Source organism: Protomyctophum bolini, assembly GCF_963924005.1.
Source record: "Protomyctophum bolini genome assembly, chromosome: 16".
In the NCBI taxonomy this organism is placed as follows: domain Eukaryota; kingdom Metazoa; phylum Chordata; class Actinopteri; order Myctophiformes; family Myctophidae; genus Protomyctophum; species Protomyctophum bolini.
Window position 1 is genome coordinate 3,500,082 of NC_137877.1, and position 17,214 is coordinate 3,517,295.

The 17,214-nt window shown below is 43.0% G+C and overlaps 2 protein-coding genes across 5 annotated transcripts in view; one reads left to right on the forward strand and one right to left on the reverse strand.

The window, feature by feature from the left end:
* The window catches only part of LOC308331078 (frizzled-7-like), a 456,379-nt gene that overhangs the window by 145,261 nt on the left and 293,904 nt on the right, over positions 1 to 17,214 (reverse strand). The window lies entirely within an intron of this gene.
* myo1b (myosin IB) overlaps positions 1 to 17,214 on the forward strand; it is a 51,948-nt gene that overhangs the window by 8,292 nt on the left and 26,442 nt on the right. For all 4 annotated transcript variants that reach the window (XM_080786216.1, XM_080786217.1, XM_080786218.1 and 1 more), the window contains exons 4-9: positions 2,137 to 2,284; positions 4,865 to 4,983; positions 8,398 to 8,484; positions 9,206 to 9,271; positions 13,141 to 13,245; positions 15,893 to 15,955. In XM_080786216.1, coding sequence (XP_080642342.1) covers positions 2,137 to 2,284; positions 4,865 to 4,983; positions 8,398 to 8,484; positions 9,206 to 9,271; positions 13,141 to 13,245; positions 15,893 to 15,955 — 588 coding nt within the window. The remainder of the gene's footprint in view (positions 1 to 2,136; positions 2,285 to 4,864; positions 4,984 to 8,397; positions 8,485 to 9,205; positions 9,272 to 13,140; positions 13,246 to 15,892; positions 15,956 to 17,214) is intronic.

Sequence of the window (17,214 nt, forward strand, 5' to 3'; positions counted from 1 at the left end):
AGAAAAACCAAAGAATAAAAATATGTCTTGAGGCGTGATTTAAACACCTGAAGAGTGGGGGCTTGTCTTATGTGCACATGTTGCATGATAACATGGCTGCACTTTGAACTAGCTGCCTGTGTGTGTGTGTGTGTGTGTGTGTGTGTGTGTGTGTGTGTGTGTGTGTGTGTGTGTGTGTGTGTGTGTGTGTGTGTGTGTGTGTGTGTGTGTGTGTGTGTGTGTGTGTGTGTGTGTGTGTGTGTGTGTGTGTGTGTGTGTGTGTGTGTGTGTGTGTGTGGGCTGCATGGCTATCAGGGAAGGGGGATTTCCACTGCCGACAACAACCCCCCATGAACCCAATGTATCGTCTTCCATTGTTTAACTTTGTGCGTAAAACGGTGGCAGCGAGCCAGTGACACACACACACACACACACAGTGTACACACACACACACGCGGGAGGATTATGGGACATTACTTCCTGTGCTGTGCCATTTTATTCGTATGCAGTGGTGTCTCCTTCCTGTCCGTGTTGACTGTGATCACACAGACCTGCTGTGTGATATCGTTGACCTACGACCCTATCTCTCCTAAACCCACTTATTAAGGGTACTATTTTCGTCACACTGCTAAAGCCCTTATCCCTAAACTTCTTTGCCTTTTTTTTTTTACTATTTGAAAAGCTTTTTTGAATAGTTAAAATGGCCCAGTCTACAAGCTCACAACGTGTCAATGGATATTGGCTAGTTGAACTATTGAAAAATGTTTTTCAAAATAGTAAAAAAAGGCAGGGATAAGGGGTTTAGCGGTGACAAAAATGGAGCCCCCTGTCTCCACTAATTCCCCCCCTTGTCAAAAATAGCTCATGTACAAGTGTCACATTGAGTCATTTTTGAACAACGGATCGGTAAAAACCTTGGTAATTAAGTGGTCTAGAACAGTGGTTCTCAGAGTGGGGTCCGGGGACCCCCCAAGGGTCCTTGAGGGAGTTCCAGGGGATCCCCAGCTAAATGATAGTTTAATTGGAACCAAATGGACCCTCATGGTTCTCTAACTCAAGAGAGTGAACGAATGTAACCATCCATTTGTACACTGTCCATTAAACAGGTTGAGAATCACTGCTAGAATCGTAAAAATCTTCTCTTATGTGGGCATATCTTTTCAAATAGTGCTCCGCGAGCTGATGAGTGTCAATTTGGGGGGTCCTTGACATGAAATAGTTTAGGAACCACTGGTGTAGTGGTTCCTAGTTTCTGTAGTCTTCTACAGAAACAGGATTGGCATGGGACCCCCCCCTGTTGTGCAGCTGCAGTCCCCCAAACAGCGACACAATGACACAATAGCGGGCCGGTCCCAGCCTAACAATGGGACTCTCCGCTGGGTACCGGGCCTGGTTTGGTCCGGGACAAAGACGGCAACATATAGCTTTTTTCCTTCCCTCAGCCTCGCCTTCAGTGTCAACAGATCCCTCCATATGTACACAAATCACATTCGACGCACAACAATGAAATGTACTTTTCCAGCGTCCTCCATTGCTGTGGAACCTCGCTGCGTCCAACCTTTTCCCACCAGCGCGTCGACTCCACCCCACCCCACTCCACTCCTCCCTCCTCACCCAGGGTGGGGTTCACAAAGTGGGTGCCTTGACGGAAGGCACACACGGGCATGCACTTAGCATGCACTTGGCATGCACTTGGCATGCTCTGATTGAAAAAATAACACTAATACCATATGTCATGTTTTACCCAAATGCTCCTCCTTTCAAATCGTGAATATAAGCGAGATGTTGAGTTACTTAAAATGTGGCGCAAATCATTGAATATATATTTCAGAGCGAACATTAAAATATTTGCATCTCGGGGGTCCCTGGAACTACATATTTTGAGATGGGGGTCCGTGGCCCAATAGAGATAATTCTGGGGATCCTTGACATGAAAAAGGTTGAGCACCACTGCACCGCTGACATAGAAACATGGGTTTTTCAGAAAAATGTTAGGATTTAGAAGCCTTTTTTTTATCGACCTCAGTCCAAAATGGGTTGAAGTCCCTAATATCCCTGCGTGGCTGGGGCTAAATGCATTACAAAGGGCAGATGAAGGCTAGGCTATACGCGAGCCTTATGTTTGACCCCCTCCACGTTCTCCCCACCCTCCCCCAGAACGCCATGCAGATCGTGGGCTTCATGGAGGACGAGGTCCAGTCGGTTCTGGAGCTGGTGGCGGCCGTGCTGAAGCTGGGAAACATCGAGTTCAAGCCCGAGTCGCGCTGCAACGGCCTGGACGAGAGCCGGGTCAAAGACAAGAACGGTAAGGTTCTGATCGGAGCAGAGCCAAGACAAGAACGGTAAGGTTCTGACCGGAGCAGAGCCAAGACAAGAACGGTAAGGTTCTGATCGGAGCAGAGCCAAGACAAGAACGCTAAGGTTCTGACCGGAGCAGAGCCAAGACAAGAATGGTAAGGTTCTGACCGGAGCAGAGCCAAGACAAGAACGGTAAGGTTCTGACCGGAGCAGAGCCAAGACAAGAACGGTAAGGTTCTGACCGGAGCAGAGCCAAGACAAGAACGGTAAGGTTCTGACCGGAGCAGAGCCGCGTCAAGGACAAGAACGGTAAGTTAGTTAGTTTAATTTATTGTCCACGTGTGGAAATTCGTCTTCGGTCTCAAACAGTAAAAAACAAACAGTTACAACAACAGCAACAACACTTACACAATTATTTTCTCATGGCAACAGTGGCAAATACATTGGAAAAACAGCAAATCTAGCGAGACATGGTATCATTTAGTGCCTTAATGGCATTTGGTATGAAGGTTAGCTTTTGGTACTTTGTACCGTCTACCAGAGGGAAGTAGGGAAGTAGTTCGAACTACCTGCAGAGTGGATGAGAGGGTCGTAAGCTTCTGACCGGAGCAGAGACAAAGACAAGAACGGTAAGGTTCTGATCGGATTAGTGGAGGCCTATATCCAAGACTTAAACCCTATCTAGTCTTAGTTTAAGTGGACTTCAGGCACTCGGGTGACGCAGTGGTCAAGCGCCTGCCCACCACCACAGAGGGTGTGGGTTCGAATCCACCGTGGTGAATCGGGGCTTTGTCGAGCATCTATATACGAACACTATTGACCCGTGTTCGGGGGAGGGAAGCCGGGCTGGGGAAGAGAGTGGTATCACTGCACGTATTCCCTATTGTTCTTTGTGTTTGTTCTTTTATTTGATAGTGTACAGTAGACTGACAGAGAACGGGGAGTGACATGTTATCATATTGCATGGTGTCCATCTGAAACAGTAGCTTTAATAAGATGTGCCACACACATTAAACTGCATCTGTTGCTGTGTGTAGAGCCACTGCTGCCACCTGTTGGTGGTTGTACCAAAAACACCTTAAGGTCACTGATGTTAAACACTGTCTCCATGTGTCGTGCGAGTGTGACTGACCACCTCATTACCTCTCGCAGCTTTTCTCTGCCAGGCAAATATTAACATTTGCATATGTTTCCTTTGTTTGGTGAGAATATCCATTCATCATGCCGCGCTGTCAGATTGTAGTGACACTTTCCACCTGCATTATGTTCCCCGGTCTGTCTACCATTACTGAGTGACCTGATTGATTGACTGACTGATTGATTGGTTGATTTTATTTGGTAACGCAGTAATACAAGTACAAACCTCTTGTACCCAGGATAGCACAAAGTATAACGTAATACGTATTACCAATGTGGTGCTGTAAATTTGACTATTCATTACTGTAACACTAACTACCAGCTGTCCTTGCATAAGATGATAGGATTTTCTATGAATGTATAATAGCGTTGCATGAATATTTTATTCATGCCAAAAGTAGCTAAAAAACAATAGCTGATCTATAAGCTCTGAATGTGTCGCGGTGCGACATGTTGGGAGCTTGTAGATCGGCTGTTTTTTAGCTATTTCTGAAAGCTTTGGCTTTTTGACCCAAAAATGGTGACGCCAGGCAGAAAGTGGCTGAAATCTTTAACTAACGTGATCTATTAACGAGAGCATGGACGAGTGTTAGAGAGGCAGGGCCTGAAATCCTGCAGAAAATAGCGAAAAATAGCAGATCTACAAGCTATTTTCCGGGGGCGCAACCCAGCACCCTTTAGCTAGTGGCGATGCAGTGTATTACAACGACATGGATTTAGAAACAAACTTCGGGGGTAAAAAAAGCAATTCTCCTGAATGCTGCTTTCCGGCATGGCATGGAATGGAAAGGAGAGGAGAGGCATTTTGCATTTCTTTCGCCCATAGTAAATCGTGGTCTGGAACGGGCAGTTGTTTTCACAGACATCTGTGATATAGTCTGTGAAAACAACTGCACCTTTTGGTGTCTATGTGTGCACGACCCTGAACAAGAGGTTACTTAATGGTAATATGTCGTACTGTTTGGATAGATAGATAGCATTTCTGTAGACTTAGATAGCATTTGATACAGACTTATAGCATGTTATGTAGACAGCACTATAATTACATTGTATGTAGTCATAGCACGTCATAGTACATATGTATAGCATAGTATTATATACTGTATGTATAGTTCATATGTATAGTGTCATTATATAGATATTCCACTGTTACTTTCTTAGCTTACGCATGTTTCATGATAAATGCTTTTATGTGATGTATTCCCATGCTTTTGTTCTTGCTTAATGTAAGTCGCTCTGGATTAAGAGCGTCTGATAAATGCCTAAATTGTAAATTGTTTGGTGCAGTTTTTGGTTTAGACTAGTCATTGGTTGGACCAGTCATTAGTCCTACAACTACAACCTAACTCAAACCCTCACCCTAACCCTAACCTCCCACGGGGCAGCACACCTAAACCTAACCTTAACCCATGTCTAATGCACCCCGTACTGTTTGGTTTCTCCTCCACAGACCTGAAGGAGATGTGTGAGCTGCTGGGTATCGAACAGTCGGTGCTGGAGAGGGCGTTCAGCTACCGCACGGTGGAGGCCAAGTCGGAGAAGGTCGCCACCACGCTCAACGTGGCCCAGGTCAGAAGAACACAACACAACACCACGCCATAGTACTGTAGAGACCCGTTAGAAGGTCGCCACCACGCTCAACGTGGCCCAGGTCAGCAGAACACAACACAACACAACACCACGCCATATGTACTGTAGAGACCCGTTAGCTGTGTGAGCCACGCGCTGTGTGAGCTTGTAGATCGGCTGTTTTTCAGAGTGCAACCAACCCGAGCGCAAGCAAATATAAAGATTGATTGATTGATTGAAATATTTATTAACAGTTTGCAGAATTACAGTACATTTCAAGCACAAACTCAATACAAAGACTGTTAACTGTGAGTGGACGACCCAATTAAGCATTACACTTGTTTACAACAGGGTCCACATTGTTCAATTCATCAAAACATTTAGAGACATACAAATAGACACTTCTATGTAGTTAAAAAACAGAACAGGAATTCATCATAAAGGAAGCAAAAAGGGAAAAGATACATATACAGTGAGGGGAAAAGATGACTTGTCTTTTAGTTCTACTGGATCCTCTTCTCCACTAGTCCCTCAAAACAGTGTTGATTTCGTCGACTAAAACTGAGATGAAGAATGTCGACTACCTTTCTTTCACTGACGAAAACTAAATGGAAACTAAATGAAAACTAAGCTATGGTGACTAAAACTAAGACTAAATATACTGACAATTTCCGTCGACAAATAAAAACTAGACTAAAATGTTAGGAAGGGACTATAGTGGACAAGAGATCCAGTAATAAGTCATTTTACAATTTGTTGCATGCTGAAAATAGCAGATCTACAAGCTATTTTCAGCAAGTGTAAAAACAGTCATTACGACGGCATCAAGGCCCGCCAAAATACATTTCAGTCGACTAAACCAGCTGTAGATTTGTTCGACCAAAGATTATGACATATAGTCGACTAAAGCTAGACTAACATTAGAACACTCCAGGTGACTAAAATGTGACTAAAACTATTTGAAGAGACTATGACTAAAAACTAAAATAAAAATGTGCTGCCAAAAACAACACTGACGCGCGCACACACACACACACACACACACACACACACACACACACACACACACACACACACACACACACACACACACACACACACACACAGACGACATTACTTCCCCCTGACTGGCCCAAGTGGCTGTGTGCTGACCCACATATCCACGTCAGACACTAACATGCCAGACTGTTCCATTATAGATGAGCAGTATTCCTGCTGGGAAGGTGAAATGTAGGTTCAGAGGGTTCACCCGCAGCCTGTGTTATCATGAGGGTTCAGAGGGTTCACCCCTCAGCAGCCTGATGGGAAGGAAGGGGTCGCCATGGGTCTCTGAAAGCAGCTTAGAACTTTGGGTTCTCCTGACAAAATACAAAGCTCACTTGGTGGCCTTTACCACTCTCTTAGCTAGGCGTCTGATTCTGATGAAATGGAAGTCCTCTGCTCCCCCAATCTATCTTCACTGGATTAGAGATGTACTCCACTTTATCAAATTAGAAAAAATTTGATGTACCCTGAGAGGCTCTGTATCCAAATTTGAGGACACATGGGGCCCCTTCCTCGCACTAGTAAATAACTTGCTGTTCCAAGCAATTCCAGATTGAAGGAGATTAATCCTGGATCTGAGCATGCTACTGTAGATTCCTGACGCAGCTGGGTTGTTCAGTATATTTATTATTAGGAGCCATGTGTGGATGCACTACCACGTCTATTATGTTTTGGGTGACCAATGACCATGCCATGTTTACGTGTGTCTTGTTTTTGTTTCAAAACTTGATTCAGGTTATGTGGTTTGTATTAGTGTTGCTTCCATGTTAGCATAGGACTATGCAACTTTTTATTTTATTTTCTTATTTTTATTTTATGCTACCACAATATTTTGTGTATGGACTCACAATATTTTGTTATCTTTTATGTTTCATATGGGTGTGTCACATATACTGTCATTTGATTTACTGTATATCCTGAATCTTGAATAAACAAAAAAGAGGAAAAAAAAACTGGGGTTCACAAACTGGGGTTTTCTGGGGAACCCCCGGAAATGCTTTGGCCATATCTCGCGAACCCCCGCCCTGCCCCGCCCCCCACTCCCCTGCAACCCCAGTACAAACACAATACAAATGCAAGCAGATCTGCTTTTTTTTCAATAGCTAAAGTATAACACCAAAAGGGGGTTCCCCTTCCCATCCAGAATGGGTTAAGTATAATGGGTTTTAAGTGGTTATAAGACCAGAACAATACCACCAACCTCTACTCCTGTAACACCAGCCCTATCAATGGACTTTCTGTCTAAATCTTGTACGAATCCTCCATGCATGCTCCTGCTGAAGTCTCAATGTCACTATTACGGTCATTCCTTTCTGCCCCCCGCACACACACACACGCACACACACACACACACACACACACACACACACACACACACACACACACACACCCCTACCATGCTGTGTGTGTGTGTGTGGCTTGTGCGCAGGCGATTGTTTGCCAAGTTTACACGAGGGATGACAGACCCGACTGGCTCCCCGCCAAGCAGATGAGTCTTCATTATTGTCAGTACTTAACCCCCCCCCCCCTCCCCACAAGCCAGGCAGCTTCAGTGTATAATTTCCCCTGGTGCTCCAGAGAAAGGTCTGGAATGGGAGCAATGTGCCGTGGCTGGAATTCTTTACTAAAGCCAATGATGTTGTTATTATTCATTCCACTACTTTCCACTTCCACACAAGTCCCGTCAAACTCACAAAGTCACCCTGGTCGCGCTGCTCCTCTCGCTGTGAATCTCTTTAACCGGATATATTTCTACTTGCAAAAAAGAGATTTCAACCTTACTACTACTTTGTACTACTAGGACTAGGAAAAAATATGTAAAAAAATTAAATAAAAGTTAGATTTTATGCACATTTATAATAATAAGTTAATAAGTTAATAATTTACATTTGGGGGATATCTTTCACAATAATGAATAAAACATGTTCTAGACATTCTAATGATCACAAAAAAAACATATATTACAATTATTTTACTTACTTTTATTAGTGTTAAAGGTCAAAATTCATAGGTTAAAAATTGTTCAAAATTGCAGAATTTCTTGAATTTGTGTGAATTTCAGCCTCTGTGGGGGGTATTTATATGAAAATATCATGACCAATGGCATTGAAATGAACATCACTGATGACGTTTAGGTGAAAAAAGAACAGAAAAAAAAAAAAATAATTAATTAAAATAAAAATGTTACCGAAAAAAGTATTCTAAATTAACTGGGTGAACTGTATGATAACATGTTTTGGACCCATCCAAATATATGTGCAGCGGCTGTCTGTCTGTCTGGCTCTAAGCACTTTTTTAAGCAATGCTCATGTATTTGTGACGATGTATTTCTTTGGGTATTAAAACAGAGATATGATGTTTAATTTGCAGGCCTACTACGCCCGTGATGCGCTCGCCAAAAACCTGTACAGTCGCCTGTTCAGCTGGCTGGTCACCAGGATCAATGAAAGCATCAAGGTATGTACCGTATGATTGATTATGTATTGATTTACTAGAAATCATCAAGGTATATCCTACTGTATTGATTTACTTTAGCAGTGTTTCCCCAAACACCAATTTTTATGGGTAGCAAGCAACAAAAAAAAGCATTTTTCTTTTCATGAATTAAAAACTGAATAATATAAATACAATCTAAGAAATTCAATAAATGTGACCAGATTTGATTTGAGAGACTGCCATCGCGCAAATTCCAGCTGTTCACCAGAGGAGAAACACTTTTTTTAAATTTTATTTATTTTAGTTTATAGCACAGGCAGACTCTTCACATACTAGAGCATGTCTGAAATAAATGTCGACATGTAAATATGAAATAAATGCCCAAACATATACATAGCTAGGTGTAATGTTAGAGACCACAGAAGTGAACCTTTCAAGCCTGTTTTCTCAACTCGTTGTTTTCTGCAAGACATTAATTACTCTATAAGCCATATCTTACGTCAATTTGAAGCTATGATTCCCTGCTTTCATATGACATGAAAAAAAGGAAAATTCAAAAGAATCCAATGGCAGTCCCTCAGACAAATTTTGTCACAAATGAGGGGGAATCTCTCCCGGGTCCCAGGGAGACATCAAATGTCTCCGATGGGTCTCAAGCTAAATGGTTTGGGAACCACTACAGTTTGACATCTGACAAGTCGACTCCCTCATTAAGGCCCTTATTCTCTGCTCTCCATCTCAGGCTCAAACCAAAACCAGCCACAAGGTGATGGGCGTCCTGGACATCTACGGCTTCGAGATATTTGAGGTAAGAATCTTTAATATCTTACCGTAAGATATTAATGACAAACGGCATCAAACTATCGTGTCGTATCGAGTGAGACGGTCATACAACTGTGTATAAATGTAGGCTCCAGCGGTCTGCACATTCTGATCTGGCATGCAAAGACTATGAATAAATGTTTTGTTTTCTTAGGAAATGAAAGGAAGCGTGAGTGATATTGTTTTGGTTAAAGCTCTATAGTGAGATGGTAATCATTGCTGTAGTGTTTGGTCAGTAACGGGGATCTCACCGTCTCTCTACAGCTCTTTAATGAACGGAATGAAGGAGGAAAAAATTGGCAATCCAATTGGTGGATTGCCAATTTCAGCCAATCGGGAGAGAGTACCCATTTATCAGTGTTCCAATGTTGTCTGCTCGTTTCTTTGTGTCATCACTTATATTCTCTTCTTGATCCTGTATCCTGTGAGAGTCCTCTTCCCTGATTGGATGAAATTGGCATCCTGACCTGAAAAGGCGTTTTCTGTTTTACCAAAGAGCTGCAGAGAGATGGAGAGTGAAGACCAAACACTCTATAGCAATGAGTTTCCATCAGAATCTAGAGATATTTAACACTATAGTTTTAACACAAAACAAAAACAAATATCACTGTAATATCCTACCTTTTTAATGATGTGCAATGCTCCACAGGCAGTTGACTAACAGTTGGCATGTTTCTGAAACATCTGTGGCTCCACATGTCGGTGTTTTATTGCATTCATTAATGTTTTCCATATAAGTGCATGTCTCTTCTTCACCCCTCACTGACCATCACGTTGCTACTGTACCTCTCTTCCCTGCCCGTTGTGTCTGTGTCTGGGTTTAAACCAACCAGGACGGAGTAAGTACTGTTAACACCGTGCCTGCCGCGTACGCGCGTGGCGGCGTTTTGCTGTGGCCAGTGTGTGCATGCTGTGATCTCCATTAATTAATCCTTATTAGTATCAATTCAGTTGCTTCTCCTCCCCCGTAAGAAACGCCACAGGGCACCCAAGGGTGCAGCGCCCTGGAGCACACGGCTGAATGGACCTTCGGAGTTAATGTGTCGTCTCAGAGAGGCACAGCTCATCTGGGGATTTGTGTCTACTAACTTCTACCTAGGCCTACACTTAAGGGCAGTCCATACTGTCTCCGACCACCGAACCTTTCACAACATCTGGGAGCGCAGCTTTCAGAACAAAAATTCGGAGGAAGGGGTTTCAGAAGTTGCGAGAGACGTCATGTTGTAGTTGTAACGGAGCTTTTTGACGAAAAGTTCCATGGTCGGAAACGGTATGGACTGCCCTTGAGGCTTCGCTCACACATTCGACACAGAGCCAGAACGACGTGTTCCGTCTCTGTTTTCAGTGGGAGATGTCACGTGGTTTTGACAGGACAGCTCTGCTCGATGGGGGTGGGTGGGGAGGGGGGAGAACAGAGCCATCAAGCAAGGCTGTTTCGTCAAAACCACGTGACTCCCATTGAAAATTAATTGTGAGTTGTTCTGTCCCCCCAGAACAGAGACAGAACACTGTTTGGAATGTGTGAGCGAGGCCCTACAGTAGGAGCGTTCCGTGTAGGGCTGGGCTGTTAGATCAACACTGTTTTGCTCTCAGGCAGAAACAACTCCCATCTCCGTATTTCACATTGGTATGTTTTGGTTTTGTCACGCAAAAAAGAAGAACAAAGGTTTTGCTTATTTTGAAATTTGAAATCCTCCGAAAAAGTTACCATGTTGGACATATGGGGCTCCATTTTTGTCACCGCTAAAGCCCGCTAAATCCCTAAACTTCTTTGCCCTTTTTTATTATTTTGCAAAACATTTTTGAATAGTTAAAATGGCCAGTCTACAAGCTCACAACGTGTCAATGTAGATTGGCTAGTTGAACTATTCAAAAATGTTTTTCAAAATATAAAAAAAGTCAAAGAAGTTTAGGGATAAGGGCTTTAGTGGTGACGAAAATGGAGCCCATGAGGTTTCCACCCGATGGCAAACAATATGTTGTTTGAGTTAAAAACTACAAAGATGTTTACTAAATCAAATGGCATTATTACAGTATGTGAGAATGCTACTGTAGCTGAAAATGATCATAGTTTGATCACCCATTACCACTGCAGTCCAATGTGATGAATCTCAAATTAGCCAGACAAATTTGAGGTGATTTGTTTTTTCCCTCACCCAGCCCGGCCCCATAATTTCCAACACATGATTTGAGACTGTTTGGCTCATCATGCCAGTCACACAAACCGCCGCAGTTGCAGATGTCTCTGGTTTTCACAGAGACATGAGTCTCGTCCGTTCAGCTGTGTGTCCGTTCAGCTGTGTGTCCGTTCAGCTGTGTGTCCGTTCGCTGTCCCTTTGGGGAAATAGACGAGAGAAATGCTTTTACATTTATCTCTGTGTGTGTTTTGTAAGAGTGAAGGTAATAATAACCTCCTGCTTTCTCTGTCAACCTGTGGTGAGAAGTAACTAAGTACAGTACAGTATGTCATCAAGTACTGTACTTAAGTACAATAATTGTTATCTATTAAATAGCTGAAATGTAGTGAAATATCAGCACAGCAAAAAAAATATTTTCTTTTTGCTGTACTGACGTGTTTCACTACATTTCAGGAGCATATCTAGATAAGCTATTTTCAAAGGCTTTTTAGTACGCAAAGTATATTTTGATGCCAATATATTTGTACTTTTTTTAAGTAGGTTTTGAATTGGACTAGTATTTCTATATTGTGTGCTTATTGATTAATTGTACTCAAGCACAACATCTTCAAGTACTTCCACCACTGTGTCCAACCTGTCCCATTTCATGTCCCAGCGTTATGACCTTTAACCCTCTGTGTGATTAGCCTTGACACGCTCTTCTAACCCACTACTGACCAGCGTTCTTTGAGCAGATGAATGTCTCCAGTCCTAACCCAGCACTGATACTGCCTCAACCCCCACCAACCCACTTTGCCACTAAACGCTCCTAATTGGCTATAATTGGTTAAAATTGGGGGTAATGGCGGTGGTGGCGAGGGAGTGAAAACTAAACCCGAGTTTTTTTTTGTTGTTGTCATTGTTCAATGAACTGTTTTGCGCCGCAATCTCGGGAAGAACGTCCATCCATCCATCCACGCCCGGGCGGGCGGACTTTTCGACACTTACTTTTTACACCCAGCTAGTTGTGGACTGTGAGGTCACTGAGAGCTCTCTTGTTTGTTTAATAGCGGTTGTAGTAAAAGACGAGGCTGTAAATCCTGTCAGCAAAGTGAGACCTCCGAGCGAGACCTCCGAGCCTCTGTTTGTTATCGCTATAGCGCTGTTTCGCTGTAGAGTAGAATATCTCTACGGCGTGGATGAAAACACCGTAAATAATGTATTTATTTTAGAAATAATTCATCTTTTACTCAAGGGGGACAATGCCTGTCGCAAGTTGATGATGTAATTTATCCGTGTGGTCCAGCCCTTTAGAATGTCATTCATTTTTTTGCTAAATTTTTATCCCACAATTTCTCAACCCATTTTCTTCACCCAGTGTCAATTATCTAATGTAATCCTGGCCGCTAAACTTCCTCTGCCAACCTGGGGTGGGCAGCAGACTGACCTCATGCTACCGTCTATGCATGAGGAGTCCAAGCTGCTTCTTTTCGTTTCTTCGTTATTCCGACCAGTTCCTTTGCCCTCCATCAGGACCTAGCTGTGAGGCGACAGCACTACCGACTGTGCCACACCATACATGTCTTAATAAAATAAAACAAAACATATTACTTCCTTAATATGAAAACAACAGTTTCAAATATGTTTTATTGGATCGGGACCACACATAGACAAATGACATCAACTTTGCGCCGATCCTTTTATAAATTCATAACATCAGGCGTGTTTGTTCCTGCAGGACAACAGCTTTGAGCAGTTCATCATCAACTACTGCAACGAGAAGCTGCAGCAGATCTTTATAGAGCTGACGCTGCGCGAGGAGCAGGAGGAGTACGTCAGAGAGGTAAGCCTCCGTGTCGGGTTTACATCCACGTTGAACCTCTGGGGAAGAGGACGATCATCGTTAACACCTTAATTTGCCCGGGGTTATTTAATCCATTAAATACCTAGGCTGCTGAGCCAGCCTGACGGCGTGCCGCGGGTTCGACTCCCGATCCCGACTGCCTTTGCCGCGTGTCTTCCCCCCCCATCTCTCTCCCCATTTCCTGTTGGTCTACTTTCATCCTATCAATAAAGGCAGAAAAAGCCAAAAATGTGCCCATGAATACAAAGCAGTGAATGGAGCAAGCTTGACCAGCTCATAACAAACATTATTTATTTATATTTTATATTATTTATATTATTATTAATATAATATTATATTTATTATTTATGAACCATTGAGACCTGTGTCATATAATCGGTTCAGGAATATAAATGAAGACATAGCACAGTTGGTTTTCTAATCACTTGCTTTTCGATGTGCACAGAGTGCACAGTACATCATTTTATTTGAGGATTTAAATAGTGATATTTGGCACGTTCAGAAACATACTTTTTGCTCTTTAGATACCTCTATAAAATTTCACACAGTGTACACATCGAAAAGCAACACAGCAGACATAATGTGTTACTGTATATGTCTTCTGTTACTTGCCAGAAGCGATTACTTTACAAGATATCTGTCATTCAGAAATAGTGTTTGTTCATGAGCTGGTCACAGAGCTCTCATTGACTCCAGTGTTCATGAGCTGGTCACTGAGCTCTCATTGACTCCAGTGTTCATGAGCTGGTCACTGAGCTCTCATTGACTCCAGTGTTCATGAGCTGGTCACTGAGCTCTCATTGACTCCAGTGTTCATGAGCTGGTCACTGAGCTCTCATTGACTCCAGTGTTCATGAGCTGGTCACTGAGCTCTCATTGACTCCAGTGTTCATGAGCTGGTCACTGAGCTCTCATTGACTCCAGTGTTCATGAGCTGGTCACTGAGCTCTCATTGACTCCAGTGTTCATGAGCTGGTCACAGAGCTCTCATTGACTCCAGTGTTCATGAGCTGGTCACTGAGCTCTCATTGACTCCAGTGTTCATGAGCTGGTCACTGAGCTCTCATTGACTCCAGTGTTCATGAGCTGGTCACAGAGCTCTCATTGACTCCAGTGCATTCTGCCGGACTTCTGCAGACCTGTAAAGACCGCATTTGGTACTATATAAAGTATACCCTCTTATTTCACTCTACACAAATCGATTCGCCGAAAATGGCATGCGTTGCTTGCCAACAACGGGGGCAAAAAAACATTCAGACGATCTACAAGCTTGTAGATCGTCTGGTTTTTTTGCCCCCGTTCTCCCCCCATGCCTCCTTTCCTGCTCATTTCTCCATCCCTCCTTGCCTCTCTGGCTTTTCTCTCTTCCCTCCATGAAACTCGGGAGACGGAAGTGATCCCTCACTCTAGATGGAGTAAACACCCCCCCCCCCCTGTTTGCTTTCAGAAAGCTCTTAGTGTGCAACTGACTGCTGCTCCCCCCAGACTCAGAACCAGCCCCCTCCCCTCCCCAGACTCAGAACCAGCCCCTCCCCCTGCCCCATCCCACCACCACCACCAATGATATTCCACTCCCTGGCCCCGGTCCAATGCAGCGCATGGGAAAATACCACAGCCTGACGAGAGGGGATGAATGGCCACCAATCAGGAGGCTGGGTTCCTTCTTCTGCCTCTGATTGGCTAACCCAACAATCCCAAGTATATCCACACTTTTCCTGGGCTGTGTGTGCTCCAATTCCTGTCGATTTGATCCAATGAAAGCCAATGAAACTGGTCAGATGACCAATGATATCCAATGAAATCAACAGGAACTGGAGCACACACAGCCCAGGAAAAGTGTGGATAAGCCATCAGCCAGAGACTAGTTTCAAGTGCAAACTGAAAACCTGATTTATTATTTGTATAATAATAATTATTATTATTTTTATTGATTGAAGATTCTACAATGCTTTTTGAGACATGCTGTGAGCTTGTAGACAAACTTAAAATCAGTTTTTTTTTTATTAATCCATTTTGGGTGGGAACCCCTTTTGGTGTTAACATTATATTATGCTTTAGCTATTGAAAAAAATAGCAGATCTACAAGCTCATAGCACGCCACCGAGTGGCGTGCTACGAGCTTGTAGGTCTGCTATTTTTGAAAAATCGAGGACATAGAAACATAGCTTTTTCAGAAAACTGTCATGATTTAGACATTTTTTTAATCTGATCTCAGGTCAAAAATGGCTTAAACTCATTAAAACCGGGAAAGGTCTTAATGGGTTAATTCATCTTTATTGATTCGACAATGTTTTCTGGACCTCAGTTTGGATGTCCACCAGTACTGACGTAATGGTGTCCCTACTTCCCAGCTAATGCTGTCTGTTTGGCTGGAGGCCACCCGTTGGGACAAAAACAAAAGGAAGCCATAATGTGATTAGGTGACAAGCTTCTAGACTAAGTGCGTAATTGACTGGTCTTAATGAAGCTAATAACGTGTCTGTTAAACCACTCAGAAGTGTATAAGTGACTCCAGGTGACTGAGAGAGAGAGAGAGCTTTCTCGGAAGCCTCAAGTGAACGTTTTTGAGAAGAAAGTGTAGTTTGACTCCATGTAATTTGTTTTTATTTGTTTTATTTTTTTACAGGGCATCGAGTGGACCAACATCGACTATTTCAACAACGCTGTTATCTGTGACCTCATTGAGAATGTGAGTTGGTCTCTCAGTGTCTCCCAGTTTCTTGGAAAGCAAAACTAAATAATTGTTTTAGCAGGAATCCACAGTTGACTTGAACTTGGCACAGTCTTGGCACAGAGCCTCTGTCTGGAGGGGATATGATCGTCTCAAAGTTAACGCGGGAAAATCTATTTTTTACCTCAGAAAATGGACACCATGGACTGGTGCAGCATAAAGATAAACGTTGAACTACTTTCAACCTGGTGTCCATATTTTTGCTCATGGACAAAACGTTCAAAAATGTTATAGTGAAATCTAGTGAGCTTGTAAATCGGCTAGATTCTGCAAATTTGTCTTACAGCGAATTATCGGTCTGTCATAACTTTATAGGGCTTCTACAGTATAGTATAAGTGTTTAGATTGTATCCCATTATAGCATGTTTCATTCATACGAGGGCTAGCGCCCCTCAAAATATGCGAGTACATTCTTCCACCACTGCTGACGACAAAACGTTACGTTTCACTGACGTCATCAAAGCGCCACCATCACCTCGCCTATTTCACTTCAATTTACAATTTAGGCATTTATTTAGCAGACGCTCTTATTACAAGCGGTTTACAGTAAGCAAGAGTTAGAAGTACAGTGGAGTATCTATGAGACTATGCATATACACACACTATAGACTATAGAGTGCTATGTCTACATTAACTCATTTTGGGTGGGAACCACTTTTGGTGTTTGAAGCATTAAGTTATACTTTAGCTATTGAAAAATAGCAGATCTAGGTCTGCTATTTTAACGTGAAAATGTGGTGTAAATCTTTGAATATATATTTCAGAGCGAACATTTTTAACTAAGATATTGGCTTGGGGGGGGGGGGGGTCCCTGGAACTACATATTTTGAGATGTGGGTCCGTGGCCCAATAGAGATAATTCTGTGGGCTGACATAGAAACAGACATTCTTCAGGTCTAAATGTGTTAAAATGCCCCCCTAACCTAACCTGACGCTGCCAGATCCAAGAAGCTTGCTACACAAGTTTGTTTCACAGCTTATTGGGATCTGGGACCTCGGGAGGCAATTCGATGACGGGGCTGTTTATTATTTTCAAGATACTTGGTAGATGATTGGATGGGACCGTCTGTCTATCACCGTGTGGGCGTGCAAACACAACCAATCATATTGACGTGTCTATATAGCTTCACATCCGGTTTCGCACATATCCCGCCCTTAGCTCACGCTGATTGGTTCGGTACAGGAGCTGTTCGGTGTTAGCTCAACTCCCTGAGAGA